This window comes from Furipterus horrens, unplaced genomic scaffold (assembly GCF_987537825.1).
Source record: "Furipterus horrens unplaced genomic scaffold, mFurHor1.1.pri manual_scaffold_7, whole genome shotgun sequence".
NCBI classification, from domain to species: Eukaryota; Metazoa; Chordata; class Mammalia; order Chiroptera; family Furipteridae; genus Furipterus; species Furipterus horrens.
This window is the reverse complement of record NW_028327177.1, coordinates 35,707,005-35,731,273: the sequence shown is the minus strand read 5'-3', so window position 1 is coordinate 35,731,273 and position 24,269 is coordinate 35,707,005. Positions and strand designations below refer to the sequence as shown.

The 24,269-nt window shown below is 34.8% G+C and overlaps 1 protein-coding gene across 1 annotated transcript; it reads left to right on the top strand.

The window, feature by feature from the left end:
- The first annotated feature begins 390 nt into the window (after positions 1 to 390).
- XKR9 (XK related 9) lies at positions 391 to 23,088 on the top strand. Its single transcript, XM_090282818.1, has 3 exons — positions 391 to 847; positions 19,276 to 19,496; positions 22,403 to 23,088. Exons 1-3 carry the CDS (start codon positions 576 to 578, stop codon positions 23,029 to 23,031), a joined length of 1,122 nt encoding a protein of 373 aa, XP_090138944.1. The 5' UTR covers positions 391 to 575; the 3' UTR covers positions 23,032 to 23,088.
- The last annotated feature ends 1,181 nt before the right edge of the window (positions 23,089 to 24,269 follow it).

The window sequence follows — 24,269 nt, the reverse complement described above, 5'->3', positions numbered from 1 at the left end:
ACCCAGGCAGGTGGCCGGATTGGGAACCAAACTGGAAAACCCTTGGTCTGCAGGCCAGTACTCGATCCACTGAACCACACCAGCCAGGACTAGGATAAGCTTTTTAAAATGTAAATAGGCTGAGAAGAAGTTATCAATTTGTATGTCTCTGAGACTTTACTTTTCCAATATTATTATAAGAACTATATTTAGTGCTAATATATTATTCTTTTTAAAAAATAGAGCTTTGATAAATTTATGGGCTCGGGTTTTTAAATGTTATACTCAAGAGTTTTAGAATCTTATATACGTTTTATTTTAGGTGTTGTCATCTGTAATGAAGATCATTGTGAAACAGAAGATTGAATAAAGCCTTGTAACATTGAAACTAGATTAGAGATTTAGAAAAGAAAGTTAAAATCAATCATTTTGATTTTAGTGTTCCAATTTCATAATATTTATTCTTCTAAATAGAATTAGGGAGTTGAAAATAAAAATCAGTGCTATCCTAAAGGATGCACTAATATTTATTCTGTTTTTTTTTTCTTTTTGTATAGGAGGAGAAAGTAGACAACTAAGAGCTATAGTGATTCATAATGAAATATACTAAATCGAATTTTATGATGTCAGTTCTTGGCATTATAATTTATGTAACTGATTTAATTGTGGACATCTGGGTATCTGTTAGGTTTTTCCATGAAGGACAATATGTTTTTGGAGCTTTAACAGTAAGCTTTATGCTCTTTGGAACACTTGTGGTTCAGTGTTTTAGTTATTCTTGGTTCAAGGCCGATTTAAAGAAAGCAGGCCAAGAAAGTCAGCATTGTTTTCTTCTACTTCACTGCTTGCAAGGAGGAATTTTTACAAGGTGAGTATACACTTTTGATCATAAATGCTATTTTTCTTTTATCTGAATAGAAATTACCTTTCTGTCTAGGTCATCAAATGTACAAAGTTCTCCTATTTGCATGTAGCACAAAGGTTACTTGCTACTTATTATTGATACTTGTGTGAGTCATGGCTGTACTGTCAAAATTCCAGGTTTATTAATAGAATGTTTTAGTTTACCTAATTAAGCTACTTTTTCTGATATGTACTCACTTATTATGGGTAAGCAAAAGATTCATTTCTATGTCTTGTGATCTTTTGTTTTATATTCTAAGCTCAATAGTGCAAATGTAGCCTATTACTTGCAATTCTGTTAGAGCACTTAATTTTTAAGTTACTTATGCCATTGATTTAACTAAGTGAAAAATTTACTGCAGTAGTAGCCATGTGTTTAGCTGGTATAGAATCAGGCATAAAACTAAAAACAGCCTTATGAGTCATGTTTAAAACCTTATTTTATTTGTGAAAGAAACTAGTATTTAAATAGGCTCTGAGAAGTCCATTATTCTCTGTATATCTAATTTCATATGACTTTTTCATTATTAGCTTAAGGGATTTAATTCTGTTAAAAATATATGTAAGTATATATATATCTTAAAAGGAAAGGGAAAAATTAAAAACATTATAAGGATAACATACTGTTTTGTTACAGTTAGAGTTGGAATTTGAACTATTTTAATAGCCTACATAAAGGTTAATTTCTAATTCTATCCTGATAAAAAGCAACATATTCATGGTGATTAGTTGAAAGTATTAAGAAAAATTTCAGGCTTTTTATATGTTTATTAATAATCAGAATAAATACCATTAAATTGTGTGGAGAGTTATAGTTTTCAAAGTATTTTCACTTCCTTTTCTTTTTAAAGCTAGAATTTTTAAGGTTATAACATGTAAGAGAAACAAAATATGCAATGAGAAAAAAGTACATGTTTTAGGGAAGCTGGAAAGTACTTTAGGTGTTAGTACTGGAAATTAGTTTTGAAACTGTATGTTTTCAATAAGATGAAAATATTTAAAAGGATGGAGTAAAAATTAGTGCTGATAAATATATATGTGCAATAAGTAAGATTTAATGAATAAGCAATAATGAGAATTATGTAGTTATAATATCTAGAGAAGGATAAAATTTACTCTTGCTGAGAGGTTAGAAATATGGTAAATTCTTTGCCATTCTATAAATGCAAAATTTTCATATCTACAGAATGATATCCATTGGTGTTTTGAATAATGACTTGAAGGTACTGCCAGACATTGTGCTATAAATTATAAATTGTGTTATAAAAGAAAGACAAAATTGCCTTGGTTTTCATTGTCTTTTGACATACCTAGTAATTTTTAATTGAATGTTAGACATTATATATAAAAATTATAGAGGCTTCAGATAATACTATTTTCCTTTTCTGGTCATTTATAATAAGGGTCAGTCTACTCTTGGTTTGCTCCTAAGGTGCAGCCTTCCAGGGCACTGGGAGCTGGCTGTGGTCTTGCTTCCTTCCACATGTCTTGAATACTACTAGTCCTTATCTCCTTGGCACCACAAGACTCCCAGAAATTCTGCTTTGCTTTTTTAAGACTTTCTACTTAGCTTTTAGACTTTATTTTATAGTTTCAAGATTTGGCAAATGTCTTGGGGGAAAAACTGACTGTGCTTTTGAGGTCCCTGTCTTGAGTCTTACAAGATCTTTAAAACCTCTGTTATTTTTTCTGTTTTCTAACAATAGCTCTCTGCCTGGTAAAAATCCAGATTTTCAGCATCTTGTCCTGAGTAACAGAATCAGCAAGTACTTTCAGGCAACAAGTATCTGCAGAAACATTAGCTTAGTTTCCAGTTTCTTTACTTGTTTTGGCAGGACCATTGGCCTGCTCCAATATTCTACTTTCTACATAGAAGCATAGTCCATAAAGTGCAATCTTGAATTATCCCATACTGTGCAGTTTTAAATTATTCCAAGTCTGAAGTTGAACAGAACCTTTATTACTCTCATAAATAATATAAAGACCTCAAAACACTTGAAGTCCATGTATTGATACCATGTTACTGGTATTTTAATTCTTGTGTTTATCTCAGTAGATCATATTTTTGTGTTATTTTTTCTGTTTTATATACTTACATTTTATTAAATTTTGTTTACACTTAGCCATATATTTTTACTATTCTCTCTTTTTTTATTGCTTTTTGAATCTCAGACTTTCCACTCAGAATCACTTTTCTTCTGCCTTCCTGGGGTCCAGAATTGCATCTACTGAGAGTCTGTTGGTGAAACCATGTCTCAATTTTTGGTTGTCCTGAAATGTGATTATTTCATCATCTTTCTTGAGAGATATTTTGTGGTTATAGAATTCTAGATAAGTAGCTGGTTATTTTCTCTCTGTTTTATAGTCTCTTATCTTTTGGTTTTTATTGTTTCCCTTGAAGTGTCAGGTGTCAGTCTTTTAAAAGTATTTTTTCTTTTTTCCCTCTGGTTGCTCTTATGATTTCTCTCTCTCTTTTTATATTAGCTATATTATTTTATTTTTCTTACTTTAAAAAATTTTATTTTTTATTAAATATTTTGTTGTTCTATTACAGTTTTCCCCCATTTCCCTCTTTGCTCTCCTCTGCCTAGCCCAGCTTACACTCCCACAGTCAATCCCCACCCTGTTCCCCATGTCCATGGGTCATTCATACATGTTCCTTGAGTAGTTCCTTCTTCTTTCCACCCTTATTCCCCTCCCCACTCCTCTTGGTCGCTGACTGTTCCTTGTTTCCATGCCTCTGATTCTATTTTGCTTGTTTGTTTGTTTTGTTCAAATGGTATTTGTTTCTCACCAACTGGCTTATTTCACTTAGTATAATACTCTCCAGTTCCATCTGTGTTGTCTCGAAGGGTAGGAATTCCTTCTTTTTTTTGTGCTGTTTAGTATTCCATTGTGTAAATGGACCACAGTTTTTTGAACCAGTCATTTACTGCTGGGCACTTAGGGTATTTCCAGCACTTGGTTATTGTAAATAACCCTGCTATGAACATTGGGGTGCATAGGTTCTTTTGAATTGGGGTTTCAGGATTCTTAGGGTATAATCCCAGCAGTGGAATCACTGGATTAAAAGGCAGTTCCAGTTTTAGTTTTTAAAGCAAATTCCATACTGTTTTCTGCAGTGGCTGCATCAGTCTGCATTCTCGCCAGCAATGCATTAGAGTTCCCTTTTATCTGCATCCTCGCCAGCACTTGTTGTTTGTTGATTTGTTGATGATGGCCATTCTGACTGGTGTGAGGTGGTATCTCATTGTAGTTTTAATTTGCATCTCTCTGATGGCAGGTGATGTTGAACATCCTTTCATATTCTTATAGACCCTCTGTATGTCTTTCTTGGAGAAGTGTCTGTTCAGGTCCTTTACCCACTTTTTAATTGGATTGTTTGTCTTCCTGGTGTTGAGTCATATGACTTCTTTGTACATTTTGGAGATCAAACCCTTGTCTGAGGTATCATTGGCAAATATGTTTTCCCATATGATTGGATCCCTTTCATTTTGCTATTGTTTTCTTTAGCTGTGCAGAAGTTTTTAAATTGCTGTAGTCCCATTTGTTTATTTTTTCCTTTATGTCCGTAGCCCTAGGAGATATATTGGTGAAAATATTGCTGCATGGGATATCTGAAATTTAATGTCTATATTTTCCTTTAGGACTTCTTTGTTGTCACAACTTATATTTAAGTGTTTTATCCATTTTGAGTTTATTCTAATGTATGGTGTAAGTTGGTGGTCTAGTTCATTTTTTTGCATGTACCTAATTTGTTCTGATGTCAGGGGTAAAGTGTTGAATTTTTTGCCATGAAGTTTGGTGTTACATGTAGGTTTTTCAAGTTTTTCATATCAAGTTAAAGATATTTTCTCCTCTTAATATTCTTGAGAATTTTCTTATTATTATGTATGGATGTTGAAATTTGTCAAATATTTCTGCACTTATTGAGATGATCATATGGTTTTTCATTGGTTCATTCTTTCATTGATTGACTTAATGCTGTTCAACCAACTTTGTATTCCTGAGGTAGACCTTAATTGATGATGATGATGATGATGATGATGATTATTATTTTTGTGTATTTTAAGTATATTTATTTTAAGTAAAAATATTACTTAAAGAAATAAATGCGACAAGATGCATTTCAATTTACAAAAGCAGGTCATTAAGTTAGTTCAATCACAAGCTTAAAACGTCACAAAATCCCTATTTTGACTTAGTGGCCTTCATGAGATTAAGCTAGGTACAAAACTCTTTGTTCATTTACTTTCTTGATGTATCAATCTTCAACAAACTCATTTATTTCTAGGGCATTCAGGGGGTTATCCCCATCTTTCATTTTACTGAGAGAAAAAAGTACTCTACCCAAAATTTCACCATCTTAAAATTAGCTCATAACTCATACTTCAAAAATAAGACTTTACAAAGCCCTTGGTGACAGAACACATATCAGCAGCTCTGCTTTAAGAAGACAATTTTTAAAAATAATTTATTGTTTTGTTTATTTATTTTTAGAGAGAGGGGAAAATAGAAAGAGAGGGAGAGAAATATCACTGTGTGGTTGCCTCTCACTTGCGCTCCCAACTGGGGACCTGATGTGCAACCTAGTCATGTGCCCTGACTGGGAATCGAACCAGCGACACTTCTCTCGCAGGCCGATGCTCAATCCACTGAGCCACAGCAGCCAGGGCCTGATTATTATTTTTTACATATTATGGAATTCCATTTTTAAATATTTCATTGCACATTTTTGTGTCCATGCTTATGAGGAGTATTGCTTTATAATTTTTTCTTTTAGTATCTCTTACAGGTTTTAGATTAGTTTTATGCTAGTCTGCTAACATAAGTTGGCAAGTATTCCTTCTTTATTTTCTGAAGGAGTTTGTGCAAGGCTGATTTTTTTTCCCCTTAAATGTTTAATAAAATATGTGAATAGTTAATGTTATGTGTAGGTTTTTGAAAACAAATTTGATTTTTTAAAAAAATATAGATTTACTCAGATTTTCTAATGATATCATGTCAGTGTTAGTAAATTGTGTTTTTTGGGGATTTTTTTCCATTTCATCGAAGTTTCATTTATTGGTATAAAGTTGTTTCTAAAATTTCATTATTATAGTTTTGATCTTAATGATGTCACCTTTTCCATTCCTGATGCTGACATTTTTTTTTTGTTCTCTCCCTCTCTTACTTTCTCCCTTTACCCTTCAGAATCTCGTTTGAGGTTTATCTGTTATTTCTCATATATTTTTAAAGAACCAAATTTTGGCTTTTAAATTTACCTCTATTGCTTGTCTCTTTCTTATTGCACTGATTTGTGCTTTTATTTTTATTATTTCCTTCCTTCTATGTAGTTAAGAGTTTATTTTACTTCTCTTTCCTGGCCATTTCTATGGAATTTACATTATTACTATTAACTCTTTTTTATTTTCTAATAAAAGCATTTAAACTATAAACTTCCCCCAAACCTGTACATTAACTATATCTTGGACATTTTGATATGTTGTGTTTTTATTATCCATTAGTTCAAAATACTTTTTACTTTTCCCTGTGATTTCTCTTTTACCCAATGTTGAGCTGTATTTAAAATTTTTTCAGGTATTCGGATCTTTTGTAGATATTTTAATATTAATTCCTAATTAATCCCATTATGATCAGATAACATACTCTTAAGGTTTCAATTTTGAAATTTATTTAGGCTTGTTTTATTGCTTAATATATGGTCCACCTTTATGATTTTATGTAGAATTGAAACACATGTGTTCTGCTGCAGTTGTAATTTAGAAATGATATTTAGTGAGTGTAGTCGATAGTGTTGTACATAGGTTCTACATGCTTATTGATTTTTTTGTTTAGTAGTTAGGTATGTTGGGACAGTTGGGTATCCATCTGGAAAAACCTTATGTAAATTATAATTGAGCCTTTACAGGAAGGTCAGGCTTAGTCCATGCCTTAGCACATGATCTGGAAAGTAATTTAGCCTGTTCTGTGATGAGGGTTAAGTTTTCAGAAGTATATTGATAGAAATATAGAGATGGGTACTAAGAGAACTTATACATTTTGCAGTTTTTCTTTTAAAGATTTTATTTATTTATTTTTAGAGAGGGGGGTAGGGAGGGAGAAAGAGAGGGAGAGAAACATCAATGTGTGGTTGCCTCTCATGTGCCCCCATTGGGGACCTGGCCTGCAACCCAGGCATGTGCCCTGACTGGGAATCTAACTGGCAACCCTTTGGTTTGCAGGCTGGCACTCAATCCACTAAGCTACACCAGCCAGGGTTATAGTTTATGTTTTTATCTTCCCAGTGTTTGATGTGACAGAATAGGGGCTCTAATTTCTTCTAGCCAGAAGAAACTCTGAAAGGATAAACTGGAAAAGTTTTGTTTTCAGAGTAGTACTTTCCCTGGCAGTCCAAATCACAAGGAAGAGAAAAGAGGTGTTTTTTTTTTGTATGCCATATAAATAGGCAGACCACACAAAGATTGTAGAAATTGACCAGAATGGAAGTAAGAGGAAGCAGTAGCCAATATATGCAGCATAAGAAGAGTAAAGGTTAAAAAAAAAACAGTAAATGTTTCACTTAACTTTAGAGTTGTGATAATTTAAGATTGCATGTTATGGACTGTACTTCTAGGTAAGATATCAGACATTGGATAAATTTCAAACAAATCAAGTAGAAGGGGGAAAGTCTTCCTAACTATAAAAATTATATATTTGACTATTAAGAATGCATGTCAATAAACAAAAGTGAAATCCCCTAAGGAACAAACCAAAATAAAAGCAAAGCTAAAAGAAAAACAACATTAACAGGGAAAAATATTTGCAACGTATAACAAAGGGCCAGTCTTCTAATATTTAAAGACCTTCTGAAGTCAAAAAGTAAAAGGTCATATATCCAGTAGAAAAGTAGAAAGATCACAGTAATTCATAGAAAAGAAAATAATGAATGACTCTTAAGTTCTGTGAAAGATGCTAAACCTCATTAAAAATAAAAATGCAAATTGAAGCTTTACTGAGATATTATTATTCACTTACCAGATTGGCAAAAATCCAAGTGATAACATACTTTCTTGATAAGGCATGGGAAAACACACACTGTCATACTTTGTTGATGGGAATGTGGGTTGGTACAATCCCCATGGATGGCAGTTTGACTATATTTCAGATGCATTTACCTTTAGGGCAGAGGTTTCTCTTCTGGGAATTTATCATCTTGTATGCATGTAAAATGACATATGCATGCAATTTTTAATTGTAGCATTGTGTGTAATAGCAAAATATTAGAAACAATTTAGATGTTTGTTGATAGAGTTTATGGTATATCTATACAATGGCAATACTACATAGCTAAAAGAAATAATGATAAAGTACTGAGCTCCAAAATGTATTCTTAAGTAAAAAGACAAGGTGTAGACAGCAGGTATAATATGCTACATTCTGTGTAAAAAAAGGTGATAAAAAGGAAAATATATTTATGTTTGCTTTTATATGCATACAAAAACTCTAGAAGGGTACACATGGAACTGGCAATGGTGAGTTCTTGTGGTTATGAGGGAGAGTGAAAACTGAATACTTGGATTAAAGAAGTGCGATTAGTTTTTTTCACTGAATTAACTTTTTATATTTTTTGATTTTTGACTTATGTGAATTTTTTGCCTACTTAAACAATTAAAAAGAAAGGAAAAATTGAATTAGGTTGGCTATTAGCAAAAATGCCAGGTAGATAAAGACAACTTCCTTTTTTGTCCTTTTTTTTGTATATTTTCTTTTTTTTAAAGTATATTTTATTGATTATATTGTTACAATAGTTCCAATTTTTTCCCCTTTGCTCCCTTCTGCCCAGCACCTCCCTCTTCCAGCAATTCCCCCTGCCCCCCAGTCCATGCCCATGGGTCGTACATACAAGTTCTCTGGCTTCACCCTTTCCTATATTATTCTTTTTTTGAAAAAATAATTAATTATTTTTTTAAACAATGAAAAATAACAATCCCTCCCTTTCAGACTTAAGACCCTTTATAATCTTATAAAGGACAATGGATGAAGGTCTCGTGCTCCTCTATCTGCTTCAAGCTGGACATGGTCGTCGTCCTACCTACCCTTAGGTCCAGAAATCCCTAATAAGAATGGGAGTGTGAAGGGCAGAGTGGCCTTCCCACATGGGGAAGGATCGTGCGACTCCAGGTCAGTTGGCTGTCCCTGGACAACAGCATGCTTGGTTTAACAGGCTGGCATCCTTGTTGTATTCTGGGGGCAACGGATTTGGCAACAGGGTTAAAAGGCATCATTCAATCCATAACCACTAGATGACAAAAGGCAGGTATTAATTTTTCAATGTCCCACATTAGGGAAAAGAAGGACTTCTTTGGAGGAAGGTGTGCCAGGCACATCTCACCTGTCCAAAACCCTTTTGCCCATTATACTTAGTTTGGGCTGAGGGAAATATTTTAGGTTTCCCCCCTCTCAGACCTCTGGGCCCTTTCGGTCCAAGCCATTAGGATAGAAAAGAGAACCCAGTTTTAAAGTGAAGCCCACAGACCACCCCATTCTTCACCAACCCAGCCACTTAGTTCAGCCAAACCATTGAGTCTCAGGAGGCAGTGATGCAGGCAGGATTAAGTGAGGCCTATACATACAGACAATCACTCAGGTAATGAGATCATAGGCTTATGCCCTTGAAAACAGAAAACACATCTTAATTTCTGCAACATAACCCACAAACAAGTCTCTAAATCTGTAAGACTGTCTTATTGGAAAGACATCCAGTTGCAAGGCATTTGACATTCTTCTTGCCTATAAATTAAACATCTTTGATGATACCACAGACATAGTTTAACTTTCAAATGAAAACAAATTTTAAATGAAAAGAAACTTTAAAGATGGTTAGCTGCACTACTTTATAATCTACCACTGATCATTGTGATTTTCCTTGAATCATGATTTTTCTCCTTAAGAATACCCTCCTTGTCATTAAAGGGACTGCATCAAGTCCATTTTTAATTTATCCTGTTCATTTGCATAAACACAACAAGAGCAGTAAATGATCGCTTGTGATCTTTAATTCTGCTTTGCTGGAACTTACGCAAGGAACATTTAGGGTGACCGTCAGTCTGCCCTTCAGGGCACAGAAGCTGAGCCACATACCTGCCATTCAACCTTGTCTGTAAACACCTGTCTTTTCCAAGTCCTTCAAGTTTTCCATTGTGCCTTAAGATCCCTTCTAGCCATCTTTCAGAAAAACAACCTTCATTTCTTCCCTGGAAAGATTGCCGTGGGCCGCACAACAAACCGAGGTACCAGGCCTTTTGTCTTGTGGGCTTCTATTACCTTTGAAAGTCAGTCCTAGTTCCTCAGGGTTTTTTGGTAACAACCAGAGCCCAAACATGTCTCCTTTAGGCTTGACAGTCCAGTCAAAGACTTGGTAAAAAAAAAAGAACCTCTATTAACAACTGGTCTTATTAGTTTTATGCAAAGAAACTTATGTCATTACTTACTTCTTCAGAATGCCAAATTCTGGAGGGATAAGGTAGGGAGAAAAATATACAGTGTGAAGGAAAATCCTTGTCCTATTATTCACTGAACTTGCATTTCCATTCTTTATATTTTCATTTTTTCCCACACAAAATTTTTTTGTTTGTTTTTCTATTACTTTTGTCCCACTTTTTTTCCCTATTGCTTCCCGGCACCCTGTCCCCACTTCTCCCAAAGTCAACCCCCACCCAGTTGCCCATGTTCGTGGGTCATTTATACATGTTCTTTGACTACACCCTTCCCCTTCCTCCCCCCTTCTCTCCCACCTCCCTCCCCCCTTGTTACTGTTAGTTTATTCCTTGTTTACACACCTCTGGTTCAATTTTGCTCATTTGTTTGTGTTGTTCATTAGTTTCCTGTAAAAGGTGATAGCATAAGGTATTTTTCTTTTGTTGCCTGGCTTATTTTGCTAAGCATAATTCTCTCTAGTTCCATCCATGTTGTTGCAAATGGTAGAAGTTCCTTCTTTCTTTCTGCTACATAGTACTCCATTGTGTAAATGTACCACAATTTTTTGATCCACTCATCTACAGACGGGCACTTAGGGTGTTTCCAGAACTTGGCTATTGTAAACAGTGCTGCTATGAACATAGGGGTGCATAGGTTCTTTTGAATTGGTGTTTCAGGATTTTTTGGTTATAATTCTAGCAATGGAATTGCTGGTTCAAAAGGCAGTTCCATTTTTAGTTTTTTGAGGAAATTCCAAACTGTTTTCCATAGTGGCTGCACCAGTCTGCATTCCCACCAGCAATGTACCAGGGTTCCCATTTCTCTACATCCTCGCCAGGATAAGTTGTTTGTTGATTTGTTGATGATGGTCATTCTGACTGGTGTGAGGTGGTATCTCATTATGGTTTTTATTTGCATTTCTCTGATGGCTAGTGATGTTGAGCATCCTTTCATATGTCTATGGACCCTCTGTATGTCCTCTTTGGAGAAGTGTTTGTTCAGGTCCTTTGCCCATTTTTTAATTGGACTGTTTGTCTTCTTGGTGTTGAGTTGTATAAATTCTTTATATATTTTGGAGATCAATCCCTTGTCTGAGATATCATTGGCAAATATGTTTTCCCATACGGTTGCTTCCTTTTCATCTTGCTGATGTTTTCTTTTGCTGAACAGAAACTCTTTAGTTTGATGTAGTCCCATTTGTTTATTCTTTCCTTTATATCCCTTGCCTTAGGAGATATACCAGTGAAAATGTTGCTATTTGGGATATCTGAAATTTTTCTGCCTATCTTTTCTCTGAGGACTTTTATGGTGCCACAGCTTACATTTAAGTCTTTGATCCATCTTGAGTTCATTCTGGTGTACGTGTAAGTTGGTGGTCTAGTTTCATTTTTTTGCATGTCCCTGTCCAGTTCTCTCAAAACGATTTGTTGAAGAGGTTCTTCTCACTCCATTTTATGTTTTTTCCCCCTTTGTCAAATATTAGTTAACCATAGAGAACTGGGTTTGTTTCTGGGCTCTCTATTCTGTTCCACTGATCTATATGTCTGTTCTTATGCTGGTACCAGACTTTTTGATTACCGTGGCCTTGTAGTATAGTTTGATATCAGGTATTGTGATTCCTCCTACTGTGTTCTTCTTCCTCAAGATAGCTGTGGCTATTCGGGCTCTTTTTTGGTTCCATATAAATTTTTGAAGTATTTGTTTTAGGTCTGTGAAATATGTCATTGGTATTTTAATAGGGATTGCATTGAATCTATAAATTGCTTTGGGTAGTATGGACATTTTAATGATGTTGATTCTTCCCCTCCATGAACATGGTATATGCTTCCATTTATTTGTATCTTCTTTAATTTCTTTCTTCAGTGTTATGTAGTTTTCTGAGTACAAGTCTTTTACCTCCTTGGTTAAGTTTATTCCTGGATACTTTATTTTTCTTGTTGCTATGGTAAATGGGATTTTTCTTTCAGTTTCTACCTCTGAGTTTTTATTGTTGGTGTACAGAAATGCCTTCAATTTCTTAATATTGACTTTGTACCCTGCTATTTTGCCGAATTCACTTATTAGGTTGAGTAGTTTTTTTGTGGAGTCTATAGGGTTTTCTATGTACACTATCATGTCGTCTGCAAATAATGACAGTTTTACTTCCTCTTTTCCAATTTGGATGCCTTTTATTTCTCTGTCTTGTCTGATTGCTGGGGCTAGAACTTCCAAGACTATGTTGAATAGGAGTGGAGAGAGTGGACATCCTTGTCTTGTTCCTGATCTCAGGGGGAATGCTCTCAATTTTTGCCCATTGAGTATGATGTTGGCTTCAGGTTTCTCATATACGACCTTTATTATGTTGAGGTATGCTCCCTCTATTCCCATTTTGCTGAGAGTTTTCATCATAAATGGGTGTTGTATTTTATCAGATGTTTTTTCTACATCTATTGATATGATCATGTGGTTTTTGTCTTTCATTTTGTTTATGTGGTGTATTACATTTATTGATTTGCGAATATTAAACCATCCTTGCATCCCTGGGATGAATCCCAGTTGATCGTTGTGTATAATCTTTCTAATGTGTTGCTGGATCTGGTTTGCCAATATTTTGTTGAGGATTTTAGCATCTATGTTCATCAGCTATATTGGCCTGTAGTTTTCCTTCTTTGTTGTCTCTTGACCTGGTTTTGGAATTAGGGTAATACTGGCTTCATAAAACGAGTTTGGAGTCTTCCCTCTTCTTGAATTTTTTGGAATAGTCTGAGGAGAATAGGAGTTAGTTCTTTCCTAAATGTTTTGTAAAATTCACCTGTGAAGCTATCTGGTCCAGGGCTTTTGTGTGCTGGGAGTTTTTGATTACTGCTTCAGTTTCACTGGTTGTTATTGGTCTTTTCAGGCTTTCTGCTTTGTCTTGATTGAGTTTTGGAAGATTATATGTTTCCAGAAATTTGTCCATTTCCTTTAGGTTGTCAAATTTCTTGCCATACAGTTGTTCGTAATAATTTCTTACAATCCTTTGTATTTCTGTGGTATCAGTTGTGATTTCTCCTTTTTTGTTTCTGATTTTATTTATTTGGGTCCTCTCTCTCTTTTTCTTGTGAGCCTGGTTAAAGGCTTGTCAATTTTGTCTATCTTTTCAAAGAACCAGCTCCTACTTTTGTTGATCTTTTGAATTGTTAATTTAGTCTCTATGTCATTTAATTCTGCTCTGATCTTGATGATTTCCTTCCTTCTATTCGCTCTGGGGTTTGTTGTTCTTCCTCTAGTTCTTGAAGCTGTAGGGTTAAATTTTTTTATTAGAGATTCTTCTATCTTTTTTAGGTAGGCCTGTATTGCTATGAACTTTCCTCTCAGGACTGCTTTCGCTGTATCCCATAGGTTTTGGGTTGTTGTGTGTTCATTATCATTTATTTCCAGAAACTTTTTGATTTCTTCCTTGATGTCATTGTTGACCCATTTATTATTTAATAGCATGTTATTCATTCTCCATGAGTTTGAATGTTTTTTAGTTTTTTCCTTGAGGTTGATTTCCAATTTTAAGCCATTGTGATCTGAGAAGATGCTTGACATAATTTCAATTTTCTTGAATTTGTTGAGGCTTGTTTTGTGTCCTACCATGTGGTCTATCTTTGAAAATGTTCCATGTCACTTGAAAAGAATGTATATTTTGCTTCTTTGGGATGAAAAGTTCTATATATATTGACTAAGTTTATTTGATCTAGAGTGTTGTTCAATGCCTCAATATCTTTGGTGTTTCTTTGCTTCGAAGATCTGTCCATTGTTGACAATGGGGTGTTCAAGTCCCCTACTATGAGTGTGTTGCTGTCTATATCCTTCCTAAAGTCTTTCAAAATTTTCCTTAGATATTTGGGTGCTCCTAAGTTGGGTGCATATATATTTATAAGGGTTATATCTTCTTGATGGATTTTTCCCTTAAATATTATGAAATGTCCTTCTTTGTCTCTTTTTATGGCCTTTGCTGTGAAATCTGTTTTGTTTGATATAAATATTGCTACCCCAGCCTTTTTCTCATGTCCATTTTCTTGAAATACTTTTTTCCATCCCTTCACTTTCAGTCTGTGTAGATCTTTTGTTCTAAGATGGGTCTCTTGTAGACAGCATATATGTGGGTCATGCTTTCTAATCCATTCAGCTACCCTATGTCTTTTGATTGGAGCATTTAATCCATTTACATTTAAGTTTATTACCGATAGATACCTGTTCATTGTCATTTTCCCCCTTTGTACTTGTGTTTCTGTCTCTTTCTGTTTCTTCATCTTCTTAAAGCAGGCCCTTTAGCATGTCTTGCAATGCTGGTTTGGTGGAGATGTATTCTTTTAGCCTTCTTTTGTCTTGGAAACTCCTTATTCCACCTTCCATTTTGAATGAGAGCCTTGCTGGTTGTAGGCCTTTGTTTTTCATTGCTTGGAATATTTTTTGCCATTCCCTTCTGGCTTGTAGTGTTTCTGCTGAGAAATCTGATGATAGGCTTATTGGAGCTCCCTTGTATGTTATTAGTTGTTTCTCTCTTGCTGCTTTTAGGATTCTCTCTTTGTCTTTGAATGTTGCCATTTTAATTATGTTGTGTCTTGAAGTGGGCCTGTTTGGGTTCATCTTCATTGGGACCCTCTCTGCCTCCTGGACTTGCATGACTCTTTTTCTCATCATGTTAGGGAAGTTTTCTGTCATTAGTTTTTCAAAGAGGTTTTCTATCCCTTGTTCTTCTTCTTCTCCTTCTGGAATTCCTATGATATGGATATTATTACATTTCATGTTGTCTTGCAGCTGTCTTAGAGCCTCTTCATTCTTGTTCAGTCTTTTTTCATTTTGTTGCACTGCCTGGGAGTTTTTGTTTACATTGTCCTCCAGCTCACTGATTCAATCTTCTGCCTCCTCTAGCCTGCTTTTAATTCCTTCTATTTTGTTCTTCAATTCAGAAATTGTATTCTTCATTTTCTCCTGGCTCTTATTGATAGCTTCCATGTCCTTTTTCATGCTGGTGTAATTCTCAGTAAGTTCCTTGTAGTTTCCCTGGAGTTCTTTGTAGTTTTTTTGAGCTCGCTGAGCTTATTAATCATCCCCATAATCTATGTTTTGAATTCCATATCTGATAGTTTGCTTCCCTCTATTTCATTTAGCACTCTTTCTGGGGATTCTTCCTTTCCTTTTGATGGGGGGTTGTTTCTCTGTCTCCCCATTTTTGTGACTCTTATTATTTGTTGCTGCTTCTTTGATTGATCTGCACTTCCTGGATCTGCCCCTGGTGGTGTCAGATTGTGTACCAGTCTGGCCCTAGGCAGCCTGTTGAAGACTACCAGGGATCTACTGCCTTTGTCTATCTCCTTTAGTTGTTAATCTATTCAATCTGTGATTAGCTGTCAGGCTTAAAGACCAAGGGTGTGGCAGCTTAATTCCTGTAGGCGGGGCTTTTGCTTCCCCTCAGGGCTGATGCCACTTGGAGGGGAATGGTCTGCCTGCAGTATGGGGAATGAGTCAGCACTGGGATCCAGTTGGCTGCTCCACCAGTTCTCCTCTCAAAGCCACCACACCAAAGTCTCCCCAAGTGTCTCTAGTCCTCTCTGCCTTCCCTCTGCTTGAGCCCAGGGTAAGTGGGGGCCAAAATATTTTCATACGTGATCTGCTTAAGAGCTCTTTTTTCCCAGCTGTGTTCTCTGGCTAGTAAGAAACCCTGTGGCTTTTCGCTTTTCACAGCTGGATACTATTTTACTTTCTGCTCTGTTGCTGTAGGCTGGGAAGCCCAGCTGGGGGTTTAGACCCTGCCCTTCTCAGGGAGAACCCCTGGCTGCTGAGCTGCTTCTCAGTCCCTTCAGCTGCCACCATGGGAGCCCAGCCAGCCCTTTCGCGTCTCCACACTCCCTACTGGTCATGTTGTGATGTAGCGGCCTTTTCTGTCTCTCCGTGGTTATAAGACTTCTCTCCAGCTAGTGTTCAGTTGGTTATTCCAGATGATTTCTCCAAAATTAAGTTGTAAATCCAGACTGGTCCTGGGAGGAGGTTAGTGTAGCTTCCACTTACTCCTCCGCCATCTTGGATCCTGTATATTTTCTTAGTGCAGGAAGTGGCATAATACTGAGAGAAATAGTGAGAAGTAAGCAAAATTAAAACATTTCATAAAAATGGACCAAATTATTCAAGGGTTTGTTCAGACTAAGTATGGAAAACTTTCAGATCTGCCGAATTATGGATTAATTTCCTTAGAGAATAAGTAAATTGAGTTTGTGTTGGTAGATGTAAAACGAAGCATATCAACATGTATTATTTATCAGGTGTAAGTTTCTGTTGCTATTAAGTATTCTGTTTCTGCTCAGGGGTCTGTGGAATAGAATGTTTCATTTTCCAGAATATAAATTAGATGACACTTTTGCATTTCCATTTTATGCATGATTTGTGATAAAACCTCTCTCTTTGCCAAAGGAGATTTTTCCTTTGATCGATAAATGATAGGCATTTGAATTACATATTTAAAATATGGAATTTATTTTTAAATACATCATTAAAAGAAGTTTAAATTGCATAAAAGAGAATATGATGGGAGATTAGTCTCTTTCCATGGATCTCTAGGCCCTTTTTATAGAGTTTCTTAAATGGGAATTAAATGGTTGAACCCTTTTTTCTACCTATTTTCTGTTTAAAACTCCTTAAAGAAAAGTTATTTAGTAATGTTCAAATATCCTAGGGTACAGTATTTATGAAACTTTAGGATCTAGGCCTTTTTTCTGAATCTCAAAATATTAGGTCATTTTCCTAGATATCTTGTTGATTTCTCATTTAATTTGTTTTGGTCAGAGAATTCTTTATATGATTAGTCTTCTTAAATTTGAAATGTGTTTTATGGCCAGCATATAGTCTAACTTAGTGAATATTCCTTGTGTATTTGAAAAGAATTTGTAATCTGCCATTGGTGAGTATACTCTTCTATGTAATTTAGAGCAATTTGTCTGGCAGTGTTATTAAAATTTGGTATATTCTTACTGATTTTTTGTGGGGGAGGGCCTACTTTTTCCTTCAATTATTGAGTTGAGTGTTAAAATCTTCAACTAAGATTTTGGATTTATCTCTCTCTTCCTATACTTTTGACAAGTTTTGCTTCATGTATCTTAAAGCACCATTATGAAGTTAAGGAGTACTATTGTAAAATATCTGGGGCTGAGAGGGAGTAGTAGCAAAGATAGAAGGCTTTATGTTGGCAGAAACAGCAAGAAGGGTACACTGGACGTGTGGGAGGAATTAGATGGAAAGGTAGTGGTGGTAGTGTGTGCAGCAGGCAGGTCATGGAGGGCCTTATAAAATATGGTGAGGACTTTGGGTTTTATTCTCAGTGATGGAAATCATTGGGACATTTTGAGCAGTGGAGTGACATCTGAGTTACATTTAACGGGTTCAGTATAGATGCTGTGCAGAGAGTAAAATGTGTAGGAATGATAGATACCAATTATGAAGCTATTGAAGTATTCCAGGCCAGAGATGCTGGCAGCCTAAATTAGGTTGTTAACAGTGTAAATGATAAGTGTTTAGATTTGGGTATATTTGAAGTTAGAACCAAGGAACCTGCTGAGAAATTTTTATAGGGTATGAGAATAAGAAAGGAGTTGGAAATAATTTCCACATTTTTGGTCTGAGCAACATGGTAAATTTTAGTACCATTTACTGAAATGGGAAAAATTGATAGAAGGAGCAGCAAAAGTAGGTTTACAGTTATGAGTACAGAAAACACTATTTATTCTTGTATTATTATCTATTTATTAATTATTGTATTATGTGTATTATTAGTCTTATTATTGCTATTATTTTGTATCCTTACTTATGATTTATCTTTTACAAAATAATGGCTGGTAATTTAACCAATGACCAATGACCAGTGACCAATGAAAGTGGATATTTAAACCTACTTTTGCCCATCCTTGTATATCTGCCCTTATTTTATATATTAGGAAACTGAGGTATAGATTAAGAGCTTTGATAAACTTTGGGCTAGAATCCTGGTCGCTTTATTGCTCAACTCAGACTTTTTTCTAAGTAAGTGTCTCAAGTTTTTAAAATTAATTTTATTCGTACAATGATAACTTATGTTCATTTTAAAATTGTTTCAAAAGAAGAGCCTGAGCAAGGAAAGGATGTTTTTTGAGTCTGAGATTTTATATGTTTTCCAGGGTGGTAATTGTTTGCTAGGATAAATTGAAAGAAGATTGAATCTCATCTTCAACATTGACATTATCATAAGGGCATGTGTGTATCTTGTATATAAAATAAGTTGCATGAATTAAAATTTGCAGATTGTCTTTCAGAAAGTTGTGGTTAAGGCTAGGAATCAGAAGATCTTGGTTTAGACTCTAGGTCTGCCCTTTACTCTTTGTGTAACTCAGTGAATCACTTTACTGTTTGCAGCCTTAGTTTCCCCATTTGTAAAATGGGAATAATACATACTCATCTCACATAAGTATTGTGAGAATGAAACGAGATCATGTATGTTTAATAGTGCTAGCACAAAATGGCACATCAAACATGAAATAAAAGTTTATGGAGTACTGCCCTGGCTGGTGTGACTCAGTTGGAATGTCATCCAGTAAACTGAAAGGTTGCTTGTTTGATTCCTCATCAAGGCACATGCCTAGGTTGTGGATTCAGTCCATGGTTGGGGCCTGGGCAAGAGGCAATTGATCAATGTTTCTCTCTCACATTGATGTTTGTCACCCTCTCTCTCTCCTTCCGTTCCCTTCTAAAATCAATAAGCATGTCCTCCAGTGAGGACAAAAAAAGTTTATGGAATCTGAATCTCAATAAAGCAACCATGAGAAGAAATTTGTAGTAGAGAAAGTTTGTGGGAGAAATTTGTACTTAAACATATACTACTTTTTTTTCAAAATTATTGTGTATATTAACATGTTATAAACTATATATTACTGAAGATAAATGTTCTTGTTTACTTTACAGGTATTGGTTTGCCTTGAAAAAGGGTTATTATGTGGCTTTCAAATACAGCAGCAAAACCGATAACTTCATAGAAGAACACATTGATCCACATAAAGAAGTTATAGATAGAGTGACTGATTTGAGCATGCTCAGGCTATTTGAAACCTACCTGGAAGGCTGTCCACAACTTGTTCTTCAGCTCTATATATTACTGGAACATGGTCAAACAAATTTCAGTCAGTGTAAGTCTTTCTTAATAGCCTTTGTTGGATGGATGCCACTGAAATCTTATGTTAACTACGTAACTCTTTGACAGGTTTTAGAATTTTTAAATTGTGTTTCTTTATAGAATTATTTATTTCTTAAAAAGGAATACATGGTTTAAATATTTAAAGGTATATAAAGGTATGTTGCCTCTCTCCCCCTCCTTCCCATTCCTTCCTTTGCCCAGAAAAGAAACTGTTGTCAGTTTTTTGATGATTCTTCTGGAATAGTTTTTAAAAAGCCTATATTAATTCTCTCTGTTGCTCTATATCTGTCTCTCCCTCTCTGTCCCTCCCTCTTTCTCTCTCTCTCCCCTCCCCCCCTTTTATAGAAATAGTAATAAAAACTGTCTTTGTTTTTTGCATTTAACAGTGTATCTTGGAGATCTATCTTTATTAGTACAGAAAGACCTCCCTCATTCATTTTTATTATCTGCATAATATTACAAATTATGGATATACCATGATTTATTTGACAAGCCCCTTTTTATGTTAACTTAGTTTATTTCTATTATTTCACTATTGCAGAAATGCTGCAATGAATAATCTTATGTGTGAGTTATTTTGGATGCGTGAAGTATATCCATAGGGTAAATTTCCAGAATTGGAATCTTAGATGAAAGTGCAAATGCTACAGAACTCATGAAAGCTGGCCAGTATGTTGCTCTATTATACCTTATCTCCTTATTAGGGTAAGATATTCAATTTTAAAGGACCGTTTGGTATTTCCATTAAAAATCTTTTAATAGGTGTTTAATTTGAGATGTTAAGAAACTTTTTTTTCCCCCTAAATAATAGTTTCAGTTTTCATTAATGACTAAGGTTGCATGCAGACTTGGGAATCATCTCAGAGGACCAGATTGTCATCTTTCCTGGAGTTCCGCTATACTAGACTTACCTTTGAGATCAGTTCATTCCCCTGAATAGTCTTTCTGTTCCCAATTTCCCATAAACCTCTAGATTGTAGCATTGTAGCCCTTGCGATATTATTATTTTTACCTTGGTTGTTAGTAAGACACTCAAATGAACGTACTGTGTATGAGACCTCTTTTTTCTTGTGATGCAAATAATTTGTTTGTTGGGACTTAGGCATTCTGTGTCATATAGTTACTGAAACTAGAGGTTCAACAGTTAGAGTTTATAGCCTGTCTTATCATAGATCTGCTGATGATTCCAAATAGTTCATAGCATCCAGATCAGCAATCGGATCCAGTGACTGTTATCTTCATATTATGGTTCTACCCTTATTCTTTAGTTTCTCTGTGAAGTAAGAATTTGAGGTATTAGTTAAAAATAGCAGAAAATGTGAAATAATGTAATTGTCTAACAAGAGAAGAATTGGTAAGTTTTACATTGTTACTATAAAAAATAATGTAACCAGTGGAAACAGTGACAACTTTTAATGACATAGGAAAGCAATTCTAAAATAAAATTCAGGCAAAAAGCAGTTTATAAAATTTTCTATCAGCATACTTCTAAGGATACAAAGAAATTATTATATAAAACAATGTCTAGAAAAATGTGAAAAATGTTAACTGGCTGCTTTTGAGTAGTGGGATTATGAATAAATTTATTCAATCTTTTCTACACTTTTCTGAATTTCCAAATTTTCTACAGTAATCATGTATTGTTTTGATAATCAGGAAGAATATCTCAAAATGTTAAAAAAATAAGATTACATGTAGAAGTACTTCAGAAGACTGAACATACTCTTTTATCACACTAATAAGGAGAGTAAAGGAGTAAAAAGATATAAATCCACAAGAATAAAGAGAATGCAGAGCAGTATAGCAGATTAGAAATATCAATAACTGTTTAGAAGATGGAAAGCAGATGAAAAACTTGTTATTCAAATCAACTCTACCACTGAAAGGCTAAATTATTTGAATCAACCCTCCCTCTAAAGATATATATAGCTATTGGATAAATATTTTTAAAAGCCTGCATAACACAATCTGATATAAAAGGCCAAAGTATGCATTAAAGTAGGAACTCAGAGGGGTTAAGTGGGACTCTGAAGGGATTTATATCCTGAGTTTTTTACTGAACTTTATAAACAGGAGATTCAGTTTTGATGGCTTCCCAGGGTGCTGAATGACTGAAAACAAAACTTAGGGTCCTCACAAGGGAGGGGTGTCTGGTAGAAAATTCTAATCCATAAAGCTGGATTAATTACCTTTTCATGGCCTTTTGTCAAAATCCAGTCACATTGGTCAACGTAGGTGTAGTCTGGGTACAGTTTTATAAAAGTCAGTTTCGACAGTGGGATTAAAGATCATGCCTTTCTAAAGTAGTAATGGACTTATCCTTCTGTTATTTGTTGGGGGAAAAATGGGGTAAAGATGTCAAAGTTTTTTAGAGCATATTTATTTGATCCATCATTTTAAAGATATGGGAAATTGAGCTTGTTGATACTCAGCCCATACTTATATTAAATTTTCCTCCCACTGGAATAGCTAGGACTATAACTGGAGTGTCTCATAGAATTTCCAGAGTATGTAGTTTTCACTATACCAGTTGCTCAATAAAATGTGTCCAAAATTTGTACAATTTATTAAGAATCTTGTAAGGTAGTCTAATACATTGGTTAAGTACATTAACTTTGACTCAGGAAGATTTAGATTCAATTCTCAACTGTCTGCAACTTGTTAGCTGTATGACTTGAGTCAAGTAATATGTATTCTCCAAGCATTAATTCCTCATATGTAGTATGAGAATATTAATATATATCTCAAAGAATTGGATGAGATGAGTATATAAAGTACCTGACATGTGTTTCTGGGTGTGTGTAAATGCAGATAAAGCATGTATGGCATATAGTAATTTAGTATTGCTATTATTATTGCTATAACAGTATACCTTTTTATTTTTTATTTTTTTTATAGATGCAGCCATCATGGTCTCTTGCTGTGCTATTTCTTGGTCGACTGTTGATTATCAAATAGCTTTAAGAAAATCCTTGCCTGATAAAAATCTCCTTAATGGGCTCTGTCCCAGACTTACATATCTCTTTTACAAGTTGTTTACATTATTTTCTTGGATGCTGAGTGTTGTAATTCTTTTTTTCTTAAATGTTAAGATTGCTTTATGTCTGTTGTTATTTCTTTGGTTTTTAGGTATATTGTGGGCATTTAAAAACCAAACTCAGTTTTGTGTTTCCATGGGTATGGAGTTCTTATACAGGATTATTGTTGGATTTATTCTTATTTTTACATTTTTTAATATTAAGGGACAGAATACCAAATGTCCAATGTCTTGTTATTATATTGTAAGGGTACTGGTAACATTGGGGATATTGATTGTGTTGTGGCAGTGCCCACTTTCTATTTTTAATTCAGACTATTTTATACCTATCAGTATTATTATAGCTCTTACTCTTCTCCTTGGAATTATTCTTCTTATTGTTTATTATGGGACTTTGCACCCAAACAGAAGTAAAGAAACCATAAATGATGAAATTGATGGAAAACCAGTGCAAATAGATTGTAGAATGAAGTATTTCCTAATGGAATAAGCTATTCATTTATGAGACATATTTTCTTATGTTTTGTTTCATTGATTAGTAAAGAAAATGTTGTGCATATGTGTATGTTGTTTCTTAGTTTCACTTTCTTTAATTTGAGATTAGTTATGGTACATTATAAGCATGAGAGTATATTAATATTTTTATTATTTAAATTAATTTCTCATTTGGTTTTGAAGATCTCAAGAACTTACATATATTTGCCTGTTGTCTGGCAGAGTAGCCATTTTGAGCCTGAATTGGAAGAAATGGTTTAGTTCCCATAATTAGAAGGGTGGAATTGAGCTTCCTTTTTTCAACTTTCTGTTAATTTTCCTGAAGTAAAACTGAGGCACCTGTTGTGGAGAACTGCAAAGGGAAGAAGTGAGCAGACATGCATTTTTTTCTCCTGTATTTTTCTTGATTCAATACATATATTGAGTTGGGGACATATTGAGTTGTGGAAGAGGAAAAGGAAAAGAAGCGGAAGAGGAAAAAAACCAAAACATAACATTTACCATTTTAAACCATTTTTTAGTGTATAGTTCAGCATTGTTAACTATATTCACCTTGTTGTGCATCTTTGTAACTTTTCACCATACAAAACTGTGACTCTGTTCCCAGTGAACAACGTTCCACTTCCCTCTCTTTCCAGCGCCTGGCAAATACAATTCTATTTTTTGTTTCTATAAATTTCACTACTTTATTTATTTTTATTTTTTAAAATATATTTTATTGATTGTGCTGTTACAGTTGTCCCAATTTTTTTCATTTTGCTCCCCTCCACCCAGTATCCCCCTTCCTTCCAATAATCCCAGCCCCCTTAGTTCATGTCCCTGGGTCATGCATATAAGTTCCTTGACCTCACTCTTTCCTATATTATTCTTAAATCCCCCCTATTTTGTACCAATCAGTTATGCTTCTTAATCCCTGCAATATTTCCCCATTTCTCCCCTTTCCCCATCCCAGCAGATAACCCTCCAAATGATCCCCAAACCTATTATTCTGTTCCTATTCTGGTTTGCTTAGTTGGATTTTGTTTTTGTTTTTTAGATTCAGTTGTTGATAGTTATGAGTGGTGTAATTTTAATGTTCATAGTTCTGATCTTCTTTTTCTTAAATAAGTCCCTTTAACATTTCATATAATAATGGCTTGGTGATGATGAACTCCTTTAGCTTCACCTTGTCTGGGAAGCACTTCATCTGCCCTTCCATTCCAAATGATAGCTTTGCTGGATAGAGTAATCTTG